Source organism: Haliotis asinina, chromosome 5 (assembly GCF_037392515.1).
Source record: "Haliotis asinina isolate JCU_RB_2024 chromosome 5, JCU_Hal_asi_v2, whole genome shotgun sequence".
Lineage (NCBI taxonomy): Eukaryota > Metazoa > Mollusca > Gastropoda > Lepetellida > Haliotidae > Haliotis > Haliotis asinina.
Genome location: NC_090284.1, coordinates 18,274,834 through 18,293,631, shown reverse-complemented (window position 1 = coordinate 18,293,631; position 18,798 = coordinate 18,274,834). Strand labels below are relative to the sequence as shown.

The following is an 18,798-nucleotide window of genomic DNA, read 5'->3' as shown; positions in this document are numbered from 1 at the left end:
CCGCGTGACAACAGTTCACCGTGACTCGGCAAAACTGAGTGAGACTACTTAGCGCCTCTTAGTGCAGTTATGACACGGTAAGATAATGGGCGAAGGAAAGAGAAAAAAATAACGTTTGAGTTTGATATGACGTTATGTTTACTTGTTTGTCAAATCCATGACCATAGGTGAGGTGCCTGGAGACCAAAGCTCATAAGGGCAAGACCAGGATTTGAACCAAGACGTGCTTAACCTAGAGTGGCAAAGGGAAGCAACTCAATACAGAGAATTGCCACTTTGGGGATTTTGTCTAATAAACCTAATATCACAGATGTGTTCTCCATGCCTGCCCGACATGAGAGGGCATATAAAAAAGTCATCCACATATAAAAAAGTATTTTTAAAATCTTACAAATAAATTCTTTTGTTTACGAAGCGTGGTACAAGTCCTTTAATAGTGAGGATTACTCAATCTGTGTTTGTATAAATAAGGATCAATATAAACCTGTATAAAAGACACTAAAGCTGTTAATGTTTTTTCATTTTAATTATTGTCTACACACACACACACACACACACACACACACACACACACAGTGAAAGATGCATGTTTGTTTATTCGACAAGATACGTATATGACGTAGGTTTCTGTGACTCATGTCATTGTATCCCTTGTATAGATCTTAGCTCATGTGGATGATCACTGGATCGTCCGGTCTTAAGCATTATTTCCAAAATAAAATATAGGGCCTACACCTTCTGATCAGGACCCACATTTTGTTTTAGGTTCTGTGGCCTTAGGGCCTGTAGCTTTTCAGAATTAAGGACGAACACTCGATTATTAACCGACCGCTGCCATAATTATTTATTATTATATTTGTAATATTGCTGAGAGGGGAGTTAAACCATAAACAAAACAAACGACGGTCTGTCACTGATGAATGTGGTGTTGAAGGCAGCTTACTCACTCACTCACCCACCCACCCACTCAATCTTCATGAGATGACGAAATATGCATATGTGACGTGATGTGGCGTTGATACAAATAAAAAACAAACAAAAACAAAAAACCACACACATACTTTCAGGAATTATTAAAAGCTCAAGCATATATATTTTGCTGACGGGTAAAACGTTGCTAAACTAATCTTTGCACTGCACAGGGGTTCCCGAAACATATGCAGAGGACTCCGTTAAGCACCCCCTGACATATCTCATACGTGAATGAGCCCCAATTTAAACCCTTTGGAGCATATCCGGGACAACATGTACAATGATTGTCGTGTGCAACAAAGGGATCCACCTGTACAGATCCTGGCCAAATTGGCAGTTGCTGTACACAAGGAATGGCACAAACGTCCCCTTCAGAGGACCAGAAGGCTTGCAGTGGGTAAGGGCAGGAGGGTGACATGGGGGTTAAGCTCGGTGTTGACCTCGAATTGTGTGAGACACACAAAACAACATACTGAATGTTCACGAGAAATTTTATGTACGTGTTGAAAACCTATGACTACAGAAGTAATTATAACGGGTTGCTTAATCAAGTACTTTGTGCATATTATACATACTAGCAAGATATCCAGACCTATCAGTGTATTGTGCGGACAACATCTGCTTTTATTTACAGATCATGTAAACATCGTGTATATCAATGTCGTACTTCAGATATTCTGCTGACGTATATCGTATATGTCAATCATCATATAAAGTTACACGAAATATGAATTGATAAATGATATTCTGTGACAAGATCCGGGGATGGGGTATTGACATAGATACATTGTTAAATCAAGCTTAGTGTGTTTCTAGCTCACTCGGGGCTGAAGACGGAGAAGTCATGAACGATGTCACTGGGACGTACATGGAGTTCCTGCTTCCTGCTGGGCTCAGAAGCAGGATTTTGTGACGTCATCTAAATCGCCGCGAGCCTGGTGCGATGTTTACAAAAGTAAACTTTTGCTGACAAATTTGTGTTGTGATGTCTACAGAGTGTGTGATAAGTTATTGCTGAAACTGAAAGCGTATTAAAATAGGACATTGCGCCATTGTATGAAAATAATGTGAGATAGTATTGGATGACAAGGGGCTTATTGATCTCGGTCAAGATGGACATCACACAGCGCTTAATGGAACAGAAGTATGATCTACAGGAGGAAAGCATTGATGACTATGGGTCAAGCTACGACAGCTCTACGAGTAAAGATGGCGAATCGGGCAATGGCGGTGAAAGACGTTGTTTTAATCTTACCGACCAGCACAAGATATTATTTCGAGCCTTGACGGGGGAGCTTGTTGGGGTATGTTTTTATGTCTTTATCGGGTGTATGGCTACCCCACACTCTGAAGGCGTGGACCCTGGAACTAAACTCCCTGAAGTCGGAGCTATACCTGTGGCACTTGCTCATGGACTGGGCCTGGCATTCCTCAGCGCTGCACTGTTGAAGATCAGGTTTGATTGATAACGTTTCAGACGTTGTATGATGTGTGGGATCTAAAGAGGGTTTGTTTTACAAATTGAATTCAGTGCTGTAATGCGCAGAGCAGGATGTGAAAGAGTGTCGCGAATATATGGAGTAAGGTATGAATCGAGGTGTGTGTTGGTTTGCTGTTGGACGCCACACTCAGTAATGCTATATTCAAGCGGTTTGGCAGCGATTTGCTTCTCACACAGTCGTAATTGAGAGTAAAGTAGGTATTGCGCATGAGAGACTGTCACACTCGGTATAGAGAGACTGTCACACTGGTGTTATAAAGACTAAGTATTGTGCATGAGAGACTGTCACTGACATAATGGAGAGTAAGCTATATATTATTATGTATGCGAGATTTCACAGGCGGTATAGAGAGGAAGTTATATATTGTGTTTGCGAGGTTATCATACATGCGGAATAGAGAGTAAGGGACGTATTGTGTATGAGAGACTGTCAAAGGTGTTATAGATAGTATGGTATGTATTGTGTACGAAAGATTGTCACACAGGCGATATAGTGAGTGAGATATGCATTGTGTATGAGAGATTGCCACACACGCAGTATATAGAGTGAGGTATGCATTGTACTAGTATTCTGGAAACTGTCGCCATGGAGAATCTGTTTTGTGCTCTGTGTGCGAGAGATTGTCACTAGGGTGGTACAGAGAATGCATTATGTATGTTTAACTATGTTCGTTGTTTGAGAGAGCATCGTAATAGGCCAGTCGCAAAAATTCCACCAGTCACGTGATACTCGTCCTTGACTTTATTAGCCTGTCCATTTAGTATGTAAATAGAGTAACTGAAAATCTGAACCTAATCGCTTTGAATAAACTGCCAACTGTATAATATGTCTGACGTTATTTCAATAAGTAAACGGGCATTCCCAATTTTACCAGATATAAACTATTTGGTGGTAGCCAGTCGAAGCGTACGTATGAGAACTGACATCGACGTAGAGTTGGAAATGAGGTGGAATAAGTCACATCTCTTATTTCATATAAACATAGCTTTCAGGTACTAATTTGAAGTGAGTGAGCAAATTTTATTTATCTTTTATCAATATGCAAGCATCATCACGTGTGATACAGATTTTTAAAAAGCTGGTCAGACGAGTAATTAAGGCTGATTTTGGTTTCATAAAATTACGAATAGTCAACACTTGTCGTGCTGAACTAGACTAAGTGAGTATGGTTTTATGCCGCTGTCAGCAATGTTCCAGCAATACAACAGCGGGGGACACCAGACATGTGCTTCACACATTGTACCCATTTGGGGAATCGAACCCGTGTCTTCAGCGCGTTAACATTTAGGCTACCCGTCCTCGTGTAGAACTAGAGGGATATATGTGAAACGTCTCTGGTGTTATTCCCGACCTCTATGTTCCAGCGGCGCCCACCTCAACCCTGCTGTGACTCTGGGGGTGGTGCTGTGTGGTGAGATAGGCTTGGGGGCAGGGCTGGCGTATGTTGCCACCCAGACGGTGGCTGGTGTAATTGGAGCCTCACTCTGCAGGGTGAGTATAATACTGGGGGGAATATTCCATGGGGTGGGTGGGGGTGGGGTGGGGGTGGGGGTGGGAGGTGGCACAGTTCATTTTTACCTGTTTTCAAGAGATTTTAGGTGGTCATTTAATAAACTTTCAGAGGTAAGAATACGAAAAAATTCAAACACATACGCCCCGTCTGGATCGTCTGCGCGTTAGCTGTTGTATATACGTAGTCGATCTCCTTCAAGACATAAGCAGAACAATTTGGAGTTATATTACCTGTCTGTACTTTAAAATAATTCAGCACGAATCGCGGACTTGATCATGTAAGCACAGCTATTTCCTGTCAAAAATCTAAAAATCTACTTATTCACAGATCAGCACCTGTTGACAGGTAAGGATGTCCGAAACATGTAAATATCGAAACGAAGTATTTGCTCTGAGTCCACCCTTCAATCGATTATTTGACCTGCCTCAAATGACAAGCGGCCAATAGCTAGCTAAAAATATCGAGATTATGGAGTTTTAAACAACTGGAAATGGACACTGCGATGAAGATAGTCGTGTAACTTACAACGTTCACCACGCCTGACGACTTTATCCAACTGAGTGAGTGAGTTTACTTTTACGCCGCACTCAGCAATAGTCCAGCCATATGGCGGAGGTGTGTAAATAATTGTGTCTTCACAGCTGTCTGATCCACAGCAATATAACGGCATCGATCTACGCAATTGGGGTACGATGACATCTGTCAATCAAGTCAGCGCGTGCCTGACCACCCGACCGCCACTTACGACTAGCATAGGTTACTGAAAATCACGGGTAATGACGTAATCCAAACGACAGTTAGGCAAACTGCCTGGAGATGATGTAAACAAACCGAGTTACTTCCCTTTACCCAGTGCATTTGGATGGACATCGGCTCAGGAGCTTAGCGACACCTGTACTAAAAAGCAAGTTAAGTCATTGATATAGTATTCCCAGAAATTATTGAGAATCATGTTGCGTCATGTAACTCATTACGTTTATTAACTTCTGGCGTTTAACTTACATAAACATGTTGAAACATCATCCTTTTACAGTCTCAGTCTTGTTTTAGTACTTTGTTAGACCTCCTCGCTCAGCAATGCATGCCTGAATACGCCTAGGCACACTACCCATCAGAGTTTGTAGGTAATCGTGTGACAGGGTATCCCAATATTGGACCACTTCGGCCTTCATATCTTCAATATTTCTCAGTCCCTTTTGGTTTATTCTGTCCTTCATGACTCCCCACACATTCTCAATTGGGTTTAGGTCTGGGCTGTAACTGGGCCAGTCTAAAACTTGAACATTTTCGCCCGACAACCACTGTTTTGTGTAGCGCGCAGTGTGTTTTGGGTCATTATCATGCTGGAAAATCCAATCGTCTTCATACAATGTTTGTGCTATCGGAAGAAGGTGACCATTTAGAATGTCAACGTATCTTTCTTTTGTCAAGTTTCCCGTGAAAACACACAATGGCGTCACTCCGCGAGCCGATATGCCACCCCACTTGTGAAACTTCGGGCTATGTTTTGGTCGCTGGTAGATAGGTTTGACAGTATCTTTGGTCCAAATTTTCACACAATTAGGGAAAAGCCAAACAGAACTTTCATCCGAAAAGAAAACGTTACCCCAATCTTGATTTTCATGAGCCCGACACCAGTTTAAACGTTTTTCCTTTTGTGCATCTTTCATCAACGGCGAGGGAATTCCACGTTTTTTCACCCAATTAAGTCTCTGTAATTCCTGCCTAACTGTTTCATTGCATACCTGAGGACTTCCTCTGCTAATCATTTCATTTCTGATGTTCTCAACACTTTTCAATTTGCCCCTACTCACAATCTGCCCAAGTCTTCGGCGATCCACAACAATGAATTTCCTAGGCCGACCTGCCCCTGCTTTGTGCTCTATCCCGGTTCCTGTTTGGATATTCTTCAAAGTTCTGTATACTGTAGATAGAGCAATACCATGTCTACAAGCTAACAGTTTAGCATCAGCCTCACCCCTTTCAAAATCATCTAGAACGAGCTTTCTTTTCTCTCTTGCTGTAAATTCTGCCACGTTCTGCCTTCTAAGCCTTCAAGAGTTGTCTCCCTTATTTAGTATGCTTTGTGCATAGTGAAAGCCCTTTTTCCAACCTTAGCATCATTAGAAAAAAAACAAAGATTTTCTCAATAATTTCTGGGAACGCTGTATGTTTCAATTGTTTTGTAAAAGGGCTGCTTGAAATTTATGCCCTGTTCGTGAGCATACTAATGCATATTCCATAACCATTCACAACCAATCATAACCAAACATGAGGTAAGAGAATGTATGCCCTCTATGTTCACATTAAACAGGGCCTAAACATTCGTCTCTCCGCACACCCCAATTTAATATGGTCCGATTCGGTAATAATACCACAGTTAGGCATTTAGAGCTAGCGCATGAAAACAAGCAAATTTCTATCAGCCCATTTCTTTTTCATTCGAAAAATGTGGTAACTCTCTGCTGTATTTTATTATATATTACTTTCGAAACCTACCGGGACATCCAATCCGATCAGGGAACGTGCGAAACTACTGTCAGTGCCTTACAAATCAGCGTGGTACATTGAAAATATTCCAAACATCGGATCACCAACAGGAAAACCTCTTAATAGGTTTCCGAATAATTTTAACCTGTTTTTCAACCAAACAGAAAAGAAATGCATCACAGCAAGATGATTGAATAAATATTTTTTTCCTTTTTCATTTCACAGGCCATTTTACCTGAGAATGTATATATTGGCATTAATGGCGGAGCGCACGTGCTGCATGTGGGGCCCGGGCAGGGCGTACTCTGTGAGACGTTGTTGACAAGTGCAGTCGTCCTCACATACATCCTCGCTGTGATCGACCCCAACACAAAGTCTGACAGAGGACCTATCGCCATCGGCTTCTCCGTCGTTGTCTGCACCCTCGCAGGGTGAGTTTGTTTTCTTCTTGGCAACATTTCCGTTCCTAATAAATATGATATATTCTAGAATTATTAACAAAATGATGACTCACCAGATGACTCACAAAAATAACTAAAAGCCCCAAATTAAGTACAGTGTAAAGGGTTGAACCACTTTATGTTAAGTCTGTTCATCTGCGGAAGAAAGAATATCGGGGAACGGAAGAAACTCCGAAAACCAGACTCACCCATTCATCTCTATTGACAGCTTGATCACGCAGCATGGCCTACTGACATTCGCTTGGAAATACCGAATTTCCTCTATTAAGTGCCGGGTCTCAAATCAGCGCCTTTGCATTTTTTTCGCAAATGTATTCTCTCTTGCTATAAGAGAAAATACATCAAGCAATTATCCCGTAAATCATAATTTCCTGTCAGCCACATGACACGGACAGCATGGCACGGGTCATGTGGTCATCAGAATCCCCGCTTATTAAATATACTGGGCACCCGTATTTTAATGCATTATTCTTCCGAGTGGAGGAATATGCCGAAAGTTGTTCTTGTAGTGTCTGGCGGTGGGTTAGCCTAGCGTGAAAGGCGTTCCCCGAAGACCCGGGTTCGACTTCCCACATGGGTACACTGCGCGAAGTCCATTTCTGGTTTCCCCTGCTGTGATATTGCTTGAATATCGCGGCGTAAAACTTAACTCACTGACCTTATTAAGCATGCGCAGACTTGTCACAGAAAACAATCGCCATTAACGATGATGTTGATGAAGTCTATATTTGGCCTTGACGAATGATGATCTAACGAAGACTGGTTTTGTGTTTTCATCAATTATTTATAAACACAATCCATGACCTGTTTTCAGAGTCGCGACAACTGGCGGTTCCATGAACCCTGCAAGGAGCTTTGGATCAGCTGTCGCTGTTAGCGCTTACAATGTTGACATCTGGAAGTTCCATTACATTTACTGGGCAGGACCTGTGTTCGGAGCTGCCATGGCCGTTTTCCTTTATAGGTGTGTCTTTTACAGTCGATTTCAGTACCAGTGATCATTTATGAAATAATCACATGGAATTGCAAGGACAGTCTTGGCTCGTATATAATTAAGCTTGTGTGAAGTTTCTTAATTGATTGGTTTGTTAGATCTGTGACTTTATTGAAGTATTGTATCCTAGGCTACCGCCTGTCACGTTGTTTGTAGTTGCAATCGCATCTTTGTATAATCTTATTTTATAGGCCGCCTGGTATTAGGTTAAAACAAATAAAATCACACAAGGGAGGAAAGAAAACTGGCCAATTTCTATACGTTTTATATATAATCACATGTAAATGGTAGGTCAAATGAGTTAGTCAGTTTTCGACGAATTCATCGTCTGAAAAATGAACCCACACAGGGAATCGAACCTGGCTCCTTCTGATCATATACAGGGTAACCCCATTAATCTGGAACATTGTGCTTTCAGTGTAATCGCCTGGATTCAGTCGTCCGGAAAAACAAACTCATCTCTCTGAGCCACGTAATGAAAAACGTCTAGAAAATCTTTCTATGTGGAGATCAGCCAAACGTTTTTCCTCTTGTTGACTCGCGCTCAGAAAAGTGTGATCTTTTTTGCTTCTTTTGAAATGGCGAGTCGGAGAATCGACTCACCCACTGTCCGTTCTCTTTTGTGTTCTCACTGGGCCATGAACACGGTCTTTATTTAACTGAAGAGAATTTTAAGATATTTGAATAAGTTATTATAAACAATAGTCAGATACACTGTGAACCGTGAAGGTCTCGGGGTAGAATAGGTCTTCAGCAACCCATGCTTGCCATTAAAGGCGACTGTGCTTGTCGTAAGAGGCGACGAACGGGATCTGGTGGTCAGACTCGCTGACTTTTGTGACACATGTCAGCATGTCCCAATTGCGTAGATCGATGTTCATGTTGTTGATCACTGGATTGTCTGATCCAGACCTCCGCCGTATTGCTGGAAAATTGCCGAGGGCGGCTTGAAGCTAAACTTAATCACTCAGATGATAGAAGATTGCTGACAGCTACGTAAACACTCACTCACTTTACATACCTTCGCCATATTGTTGGAGTATTGCTGAGTGTGGGGTTAAACAAACCATCAAACCAGAAACATATGATTCTGGGTTCGAATCCCGGTTCGTCTCGATTATTTTCCGGGTTTGTCAGCACCATGTCCTTGATCGTAGGTTTCACAAAGAGGGCTAAACATCCAGGACATGCGTCATTTCTGGCTTTCCTCCGACATCAAGCTGAGATGCTGTGATACAACAGGAAACCCGCTGAAGTCAGCGTCAAATCCCACCCACTATATACTGACGAAACTCAACACTCATGGTCAAATCACTTAATTGAGCGACCCAACACCGCTAGATTCTACTCTTCCAGGCGGCCAAAAACGATATCTGCTGGTACAGGAAAGGGAGACAACTCCTGTCAGTCGCCAATACAGATCAAGGGAGGCAATTCTTGTCACCGTACATCAAACTATATTTTAAAAATAAAACTCATTTCTCTCTCTTTGACAGGTTCGTATTTGCAAGCCCCGAGAAACGACTCGTGCTGTGTGGATCCAAGGGTTATCAGTTCAAGACGACTAAACTATCCCAGATCACGAGTTTCCGTCAATCAGGACAACTTAACTAATACAGAGTAATATGTAGAAAGTCCGGGTCACAACGACAGACGATTAAACTATGCCACAACGGTATCTCGTAATAAACAGCTGAGGAAACCCATGGAGATCCGGGTTTGAATTGATCTTTAGTAACCTGTTTGTCGTAGGACATGGCTAAAGGGATCGGGTAGTCAGACTCGGTGGACACTTGTCATCTTATCCCAGTTGCCTAGATCGATGCTCATTATGATCGCTGGACCCGAACATTAACAGACCACAGATGTAGCTTGAAAATTGCTGAGCACGGCGTTAAAAAATAAACAAACAGAGCCAGCTGATGACTTCAAAGCGGTCTTTGGGTGCGAAACACGCTATAGTTGGAAGCACTCTGAAAATCTACCGATAAAACACCTGATAACGAGACATGTTGAACGTATATAGATACGAACCTGGGGTAACGGTATGCTGCTGAATGTTTTCAACACGATGATGTTGTTTCAGCAAAGGCCAGTCTATTGTGACCCCTCGTTTCATTCCGGGATAAGTCAAATAGTGTTGCAGCTTTGTCTCAATCAGTTCAAATTCCACTGCTTCTGGTGTGGGTTGAATGCTCTGAAACAATATCATAGGCATGAAAATATTAAAACAATATGTAGACAATCGGCATAAAGCTTAATTTGTATGAATGATGTATGTTTATGATGTTACTAAATATATACCAGTTGGTTACGTCTTGTGTTGTAGTATCATTCAAAGTGTGTGAATGACCGATGGTAGTAAGAAAGAAACTGTTACATCTTTCAACAAATATGGATTGAAATATTCCGGAACACAATTAATGGGCAACCCAAACTATCCTTAAATATCGCAACGAACGGACAGATGCATGCATTGTTAGTGATGATCTGCAGGAAATGCTGTCTTTGGACGTATGGTGACAAAACCGTTGTACACCTTTATCAGAGGACGCACCACCATTTGCTTCTGGGGACAACAGCAACTGAATGAGGTTTTGCCCTCTCGGTGTCAGACCCGGTGAAGGTCCGGGGTGGAACAGGTCTTCAGCAACCCATGCTTGCCCCCATTGCAATGCAACCATTTAAATGTACAGCAGAAACGTCATCAAAACTGTCTACTCATCTAGACACCATTCTAAGAGTCACATGTGATCCTTTGTTCGTCTCCTTCAGTATAAGACGGCTGATGTAAAATCAGATGTTTTGAGCAATACCACACAAGCAAGGCACAGGTTCTGACCACTAGATCTGTTTGCATGGGACAATAATGCCTACGGGCAAACTCTAGAAGAAGATCTACGTTTACGTATTAGACTTGAGCTGTATCACTGTTCACGAATTAGCTACGAACCGAATAAAGCGTGCCTCTTTGAAACCATCTTTTTCTGCTCAGGGGAAGTAACTCTCATCAGCATGTCAGCATTATCGGCCAAGGATAACGGGGTTACTTCCCCTAGATTGTCCACTTCTGTACTACAGTTTAAGAGCTACTATGATCATCAGAACAATTTGTTTGTTGGTTTCACGCCACACTCAGCAATATTCTTGCTACATGGCGGCGGCCTGTAAATAAACGAGTCTTGACCAGGCAATTGACATACGACGACATGTGTCAACCAAGTCAGTGAGTCGGACCACCCAATCCCGTCAGTCACCTCACATATGTCAGTACAGGAAACTGACACATTCAAACAAGGGAAAAACTGTGACTAAAACTAGTCTGGACTTTGTTCACGTTTAGGCGCAAGGGCGTTTGCAAAAGTGCATCTTTCAGTTCTGGGTAAACATATGACAGACTCTAATGCACCATAAAAGTTTCATAGGGTTTCAACAGTCAAAAATGTCATTACTTACAGATACGCACTATCTCGTATGCGGCTTTGATCTGCATTACAATAATGGGTGGTCTACGCTAATATTCACTTCTGTAGAAAGACGACGTAAAATGAAAGCCTGATGATTTTCCTTCCGAACTGAGATAAGAAACAGTATTGGGTATTATAACATCTGCTGAAACTTCTTCTACGTTTGTGACTTGATGACATGGAATATACCCGGTTGAATACGAACGTTAACCATTTTGGTACAGTGTATAAGTGCTTGAACCAATGTCGCCACAAACTAACACAAACCTATCTCACCTTCAGACTTACTCAAGCCCTTGAAATGAATCCTTACTTATTTCCTTGAGTCATTTTAATCAAAATATATATTTCATTGTTGCCCAGTCTAAGTAAACTTAGTCTCAGTGTTATTCGTTACACTGCACCACTGTGTCTAATAAACCCTAGTAGAAGGTCGCGTCAGGTAACCTTTGAGCGACCCATGACCGTCCGATCACGCGTAAGACGGTTAAATAGATTTAACAAATCAGACAACGGCTACTACTTAGGGATCGGATGGACTTACAAAATATTCAGGTCACTGACACAGATCTCTCCACAAACAAAAATCCGCATATAACACAGTTAATTGACCTACAGTATATACGCTTTGGGGTTTCTGTTGACATGGTTACCATAAGGTAATATTTCCGCAAGATGACATCCTTGAATATTGCCCAAAACACTATTTTCAGCGACTGCGTACTCACCGTTGTCATGGTTGTAACGTGTGCCGTGTTCATCACCCGGAAGCAAGTTTACGCTAAATAGCATTCGGAATAGTTCGAGTATGAACCTTCTCGAGATAAAAAGTTCAAAACGTATTTGCGAATGTCCACTGTCGCGATCTTGTTGGTCAGTCTCAAAGGTTACCGAACGCAACCTCTCACAAGGTTTTGTTAGACTCAGTAGTTCAGTGTAACGCAGTCTAAGTACACTTAGTCTCAGTGTATTTCGTTACACTCCACCGCTGAGTCTAACAAAACCCAATGACCGTCCAGTCAAACGCGAGACGGTTAAAGAGATTTAACCAATCAGACAACGGCTACTATTATAAATTCGGAGCATCCTCTTCCCACAGTGGTTACTTGTCACATCTTCCTACGTAACCTCTGTTCTAATACGACCCTTTCATGGTGCGAGTATTCAAGACTCGTGATTGGAGGCAATCAGATTTAGTAGTGCAATCAGCGACCTTGTTTCAAAAGTGATCGTTTGAAAGGTCTTGGTAATTTCCGGATGCATCGTGAAAACTAGAACCTCTTCCCGAGCGCGATACTCAAATGTTTCTTCTAGACAGAACTCAGTCATGTCATTTTTGTTTCTCCACATTGCTTGAATTTGTCGATCTAAGTCGATGTGACACGTGTTCTGATTGGACAGAAGAAAGGGAGATAGATATGCTGCCATTTTTTACCGCTAGGGAATTTTACTAGAACCGCGAAATATGGCCGTATTAGAACAGAGGTTCGTAGGAAGATATGACAAGTAGAAGAGAATGGGAAGAGAATGAGATCGGAGGGACTTTCAAACTATTCAGGTTACTCACATAATTCCCTCCACAAACAAAATTCACACATAACACAATTATTTGACCTGCAGTATATACGCTTTGGGGCTTCTGTTGACATGGTTACCATTAGCTAATATTCCAGCAAGATGACATCCTTGAACATTGCCAAAAACACCATTTCATGGTTGTAAGTACGCCGTGTTCATCACCCAGAAGCGAGCGTAAGCTAAATAGCATTCGGAACCGTTCGGGTACGAACCTTTTCGAGACAAAAAAAAGTTCTAAAGGTATTTGCGAATGTCTGCTTTCGCGATTTGGTAAGCTGTGTTATATACCTGACGCGACCTCCCATAAGGTTTTGTTAGACTCAGTAGTGGAGTTTAACGAAAAGTACTGAGGATAAGTTTACTCACACTGCCTTGTTGCTTTCCTGTGGAGCATATTATGTTTGTGGTTCTGAAATGCCACAAAAATGATGGCAGCATTACATGCCTAGCAATTCCACTAATATCTTCCAGAAAAGAATTATATAACGAAATACATAAAAAGGACATCAACGTTATAACAAGAAAACGGAACATCAAGTGATCTTGGTCTGTTTCGGCCCATGTGTAGCAATCAGAACACACTCGACAAAAAATGCGCCGACGTCTCCGAAAGGTATTTCCGTCGAACGGATGACAGCGAAACCTGCCGATTCGACGGTCGCTATGACGTAACTAGTTGATATTGTGACGTCACGCCATTGTCTGACATTGTCTGCTTCAACTACAGCAGCACTGCAGGACTCTTTTCATTTATCGACAGTATCTAAAGATTATGCCAGTCACCAGACGTCTGACCATGTCCGAGTGTGAAGGGTTTGATCCCGAGGTGGCTGAGTGTTTTGCACATATAGAACCGACAGGTGAGATTGAGTTATCCCTATTATCTAATACTAGTTTCCATTACCACAATCGCCACAGTTTCGGCTGAAAGGGTCTGAGCACAAACTACGTTTTTACCTTTTCTTAATTGTTCACGTAGATGTAAGTGTTGATGTACATGTAAATATTTTGTTTTCTACCTTTCAGTTGACTAGATTCTTTACGAAATACTGTTTTCGTTATTTCAGAGTTTCTTGACGCGGATCCCAAACACGTCACAATAAAACCCAAACCAATCGCCAGGTGTCTGACCATGTCCGAGTGTGAGGGGTTTGATTCCGAGGTGGCACAGTGGTTCGAACACAGAGAAGTGAAAGGTATGTGTGTGTGTGTGTGTGTGTGTGTGTGCTCGTGTATGTGTGTGTGTGTGTGTGTGTGTGTGTGTGTGCTCGTGTGCGTGTTGTTATTACGTTCAATGCTCACGTTCATGAAACTTAAAGTAAGCAATTATTTATTTATTGTTAATAGTCCACAACTTCACCGTAATATGCTTAGGACTTGCCATTAAACTAAGTACATACTTGATTCGAATTGTGTTTTCAGAGTTCCACGACATGGTTCCCAGACACGTGACAATAAAACCAAGACCTCATCGTCCCCAGCCTCCATTCCAATGGGACTGTAGTGAAGAGATCAAACAGGAAGTGAAGGAGGTTGACCTCCAGTTGCAGCTGACAGATGCCCTGACCAAGGTGGACATTATCAGGGCTGACCTACAAGATGCTCGACTCCGTTTCAAATGTCTGAAAGTGGAGAATCGACATCTTGAGAGACACGTCAGACAACTGTTGAATGAGAAAATGTCGCTTAGGAAGGAGACTGACTGCTTGTTGAAGGAGGTGGACATGTTGAGAACTGAAAGACTGTGTGTACATTCTGGAGATGGAGAAGGTGTTGGACTTGCTCCGAGGTCAGGGGCTGCACAGACCTCGTGCATTGACCACATTGTGTCTGATAAACAAGACAATAAGTTAACAAAACATCATGAACTCTCTCAAAATAATGTGTTTTCTGGGAACCACATGCCTTTCAACAAAATCAGTTTGATCGAAAATTGTAATCAGAAACAAAATGTCAAAAAGTCCAGATCTTTCCTTCGTCGCCTTACCAAACTGTTCAGAAGAAAGAAATGTTAATATAATTTATTATTAAGTTTTGTAATCAATACAAATTGTTACAGTTCAAAAGCTCTGTCTTTGTTATTTGTTTACAAGTGTGTTTACGACGCCTATCCTGTCGTAGACATTGGAAGAGATCGTCCAAATGTCGGGGTTTAACACGCCTTTCACGAACCCTTCCACCAAAAACATCCCATAAATGTTGAATAGGATCAATCTCATGACTTCCAGGAGATCAAGGCAGCACTGTAAAGTTGAAGTTCTTTGTAAAAGTCTGCTGGCACATGAGCTGTGTGGGGACGAGCTTTGTCCTGAAAATGCCATGCAACATCTCGAAGAAAGTGACCTGATCTCACTATAGCTATTGCTTGCCATATATGAGCGAAATTCAGATACCGTCTTGCCATTCTGAAGTTCTTTGTAAAAGTCTGCTGACACATTGGCTGTGTGGGGACGAGCGTTGTCCTGCTGGAACTCAAAACGGTGCCCTGTTCTACTGGCTAACGGTTCTGTCAAAGGGCGCAACACTTCGTCACAGTATTGTAGACCTGTCAGACGTCCGTCAAGACGGTGCCCTATTCTACTGGCTAACGGTTCTGTCAAAGGACGTAACACTTCGTCACAGTATTGTAGACCTGTCAGACGTCCGTCAAGACGGTGCCCTGTTCTACTGGCTAACGGTTCTGTCAAAGGACGTAACACTTCGTCACAGTATTGTAGACCTGTCAGACGTCCGTCAAGACGGTGCCCTGTTCTACTGGCTAACGGTTCTGTCAAAGGACGCAACACTTCGTCACAGTATTGTAGACCTGTCAGACGTCCGTCAAGACGGTGCCCCGTTCTACTGGCTAACGGTTCTGTCAAAGGGCGTAACACTTCGTCACAGTATTGTAGACCTGTCAGGCGTCCGTCAAGACGGATGAGTTCGGTTCTGTTGTCGTAGGTGATCCTGTCCTAGAGCTGTGCTGATACCTCTCATTTCGACGACGTAAAACCCGTTCTATACCATCTTTATTGTCAAGATTGGATCTAGAGTCATCACTAAACATGGTGTACCTCACACGGGTTACTAATGTTCTATTAGTAAACTGATAAAAGCAAAAATAATATTCATATTCAAATCCCAATTATTTGGTAAAGAATTACAAGAATAATGTAAATGCTGTATATGAATAGTTTTTTTTCAATAAATGTTGAATAGGATCAATCTCATGACTTCCAGGAGATCAAGGCAGCACTGTAAAGTTGAAGTTCTTTGTAAAAGTCTGCTGGCACATGAGCTGTGTGGGGACGAGCTTTGTCCTGAAAATGCCATGCAACATCTCGAAGAAAGTGACCTGATCTCACTATAGCTATTGCTTGCCATATATGAGCGAAATTCAGATACCGTCTTGCCATTCTGAAGTTCTTTGTAAAAGTCTGCTGACACATTGGCTGTGTGGGGACGAGCGTTGTCCTGCTGGAACTCAAAACGGTGCCCTGTTCTACTGGCTAACGGTTCTGTCAAAGGACGCAACACTTCGTCACAGTATTGTAGACCTGTCAGACGTCCGTCAAGACGGTGCCCTATTCTACTGGCTAACGGTTCTGTCAAAGGACGTAACACTTCGTCACAGTATTGTAGACCTGTCAGACGTCCGTCAAGACGGTGCCCTGTTCTACTGGCTAACGGTTCTGTCAAAGGACGTAACACTTCGTCACAGTATTGTAGACCTGTCAGACGTCCGTCAAGACGGTGCCCTGTTCTACTGGCTAACGGTTCTGTCAAAGGACGTAACACTTCGTCACAGTATTGTAGACCTGTCAGACGTCCGTCAAGACGGTGCCCTGTTCTACTGGCTAACGGTTCTGTCAAAGGACGTAACACTTCGTCACAGTATTGTAGACCTGTCAGACGTCCGTCAAGACGGTGCCCTGTTCTACTGGCTAACGGTTCTGTCAAAGGGCGTAACACTTCGTCACAGTATTGTAGACCTGTCAGACGTCCGTCAAGACGGTGCCCTGTTCTACTGGCTAACGGTTCTGTCAAAGGACGTAACACTTCGTCACAGTATTGTAGACCTGTCAGACGTCCGTCAAGACGGTGCCCTGTTCTACTGGCTAACGGTTCTGTCAAAGGGCGCAACACTTCGTCACAGTATTGTAGACCTGTCAGACGTCCGTCAAGACGGTGCCCTGTTCTACTGGCTAACGGTTCTGTCAAAGGGCGCAACACTTCGTCACAGTATTGTAGACCTGTCAGACGTCCGTCAAGACGGTGCCCTGTTCTACTGGCTAACGGTTCTGTCAAAGGGCGTAACACTTCGTCACAGTATTGTAGACCTGTCAGACGTCCGTCAAGACGGATGAGTTCGGTTCTGTTGTCGTAGGTGATCCTGTCCTAGAGCTGTGCTGATACCTCTCATTTCGACGACGTAAAACCCGTTCTATACCATCTTTATTGTCAAGATTGGATCTGGAGTCATCACTAAACATGGTGTACCTCACACGGGTTACTAATGTTCTATTAGTAAACTGATAAAAGCAAAAATAATATTCATATTCAAATCCCAATTATTTGGTAAAGAATTACAAGAATAATGTAAATGCTGTATATGAATAGTTTTTTTTCAATAAATGTTGAATAGGATCAATCTCATGACTTCCAGGAGATCAAGGCAGCACTGTAAAGTTGAAGTTCTTTGTAAAAGTCTGCTGGCACATGAGCTGTGTGGGGACGAGCTTTGTCCTGAAAATGCCATGCAACATCTCGAAGAAAGTGACCTGATCTCACTATAGCTATTGCTTGCCATATATGAGCGAAATTCAGATACCGTCTTGCCATTCTGAAGTTCTTTGTAAAAGTCTGCTGACACATTGGCTGTGTGGGGACGAGCGTTGTCCTGCTGGAACTCAAAACGGTGCCCTGTTCTACTGGCTAACGGTTCTGTCAAAGGACGCAACACTTCGTCACAGTATTGTAGACCTGTCAGACGTCCGTCAAGACGGTGCCCTGTTCTACTGGCTAACGGTTCTGTCAAAGGACGTAACACTTCGTCACAGTATTGTAGACCTGTCAGACGTCCGTCAAGACGGTGCCCTGTTCTACTGGCTAACGGTTCTGTCAAAGGACGTAACACTTCGTCACAGTATTGTAGACCTGTCAGACGTCCGTCAAGACGGTGCCCTGTTCTACTGGCTAACGGTTCTGTCAAAGGGCGCAACACTTCGTCACAGTATTGTAGACCTGTCAGACGTCCGTCAAGACGGTGCCCTGTTCTACTGGCTAACGGTTCTGTCAAAGGACGCAACACTTCGTCACAGTATTGTAGACCTGTCAGACGTCCGTCAAGACGGTGCCCTATTCTACTGGCTAACGGTTCTGTCAAAGGACGCAACACTTCGTCACAGTATTGTAGACCTGTCAGACGTCCGTCAAGACGGTGCCCTGTTCTACTGGCTAACGGTTCTGTCAAAGGGCGTAACACTTCGTCACAGTATTGTAGACCTGTCAGACGTCCGTCAAGACGGATGAGTTCGGTTCTGTTGTCGTAGGTGATCCTGTCCTAGAGCTGTGCTGATACCTCTCATTTCGACGACGTAAAACCCGTTCTATACCATCTTTATTGTCAAGATTGGATCTGGAGTCATCACTAAACATGGTGTACCTCACACGGGTTACTAATGTTCTATTAGTAAACTGATAAAAGCAAAAATAATATTCATATTCAAATCCCAATTATTTGGTAAAGAATTACAAGAATAATGTAAATGCTGTATATGAATAGTTTTTTTTCAACCATTGGCACTGTGTAATCATGACAAGCATGCTATAATATGCATCA

General features: G+C 42.7%; 2 protein-coding genes across 2 annotated transcripts; both read left to right on the top strand.

The window, feature by feature from the left end:
- Window positions 1-1,217: 1,217 nt before the first annotated feature.
- Window positions 1,218-10,246, top strand: LOC137283476 (aquaporin-8-like). Its single transcript, XM_067814996.1, has 6 exons — window positions 1,218-1,369; window positions 1,789-2,428; window positions 3,839-3,965; window positions 6,703-6,908; window positions 7,753-7,902; window positions 9,429-10,246. The coding sequence occupies exons 2-6, from the start codon at window positions 2,055-2,057 to the stop codon at window positions 9,544-9,546; spliced, it is 975 nt and encodes a 324-aa protein (XP_067671097.1). The 5' UTR covers window positions 1,218-1,369; window positions 1,789-2,054; the 3' UTR covers window positions 9,547-10,246.
- A 3,455-nt stretch (window positions 10,247-13,701) lies between these two features.
- On the top strand, window positions 13,702-14,992 carry LOC137284427 (uncharacterized). The gene is made up of 3 exons (XM_067816222.1): window positions 13,702-13,837; window positions 14,045-14,173; window positions 14,400-14,992. Exons 1-3 carry the CDS (start codon window positions 13,750-13,752, stop codon window positions 14,990-14,992), a joined length of 810 nt encoding a protein of 269 aa, XP_067672323.1. The 5' UTR covers window positions 13,702-13,749.
- Window positions 14,993-18,798: the final 3,806 nt, after the last annotated feature.

Excerpts from the sequence above, each read along its gene's own strand:
- LOC137283476 (XM_067814996.1), top strand. The coding sequence starts at position 2,055 with ATGACAAGGGGCTTATTGATCTCGGTCAAGATGGACATCACACAGCGC. Across the intron at positions 3,966-6,702 it reads TTGGAGCCTCACTCTGCAGG|GCCATTTTACCTGAGAATGT; the intron begins GTGAGTATAATA and ends TTCATTTCACAG. Across the intron at positions 7,903-9,428 it reads ATGGCCGTTTTCCTTTATAG|GTTCGTATTTGCAAGCCCCG; the intron begins GTGTGTCTTTTA and ends TCTCTTTGACAG.
- LOC137284427 (XM_067816222.1), top strand. The coding sequence starts at position 13,750 with ATGCCAGTCACCAGACGTCTGACCATGTCCGAGTGTGAAGGGTTTGAT. Across the intron at positions 13,838-14,044 it reads TGCACATATAGAACCGACAG|AGTTTCTTGACGCGGATCCC; the intron begins GTGAGATTGAGT and ends TCGTTATTTCAG. Across the intron at positions 14,174-14,399 it reads CGAACACAGAGAAGTGAAAG|AGTTCCACGACATGGTTCCC; the intron begins GTATGTGTGTGT and ends TTGTGTTTTCAG.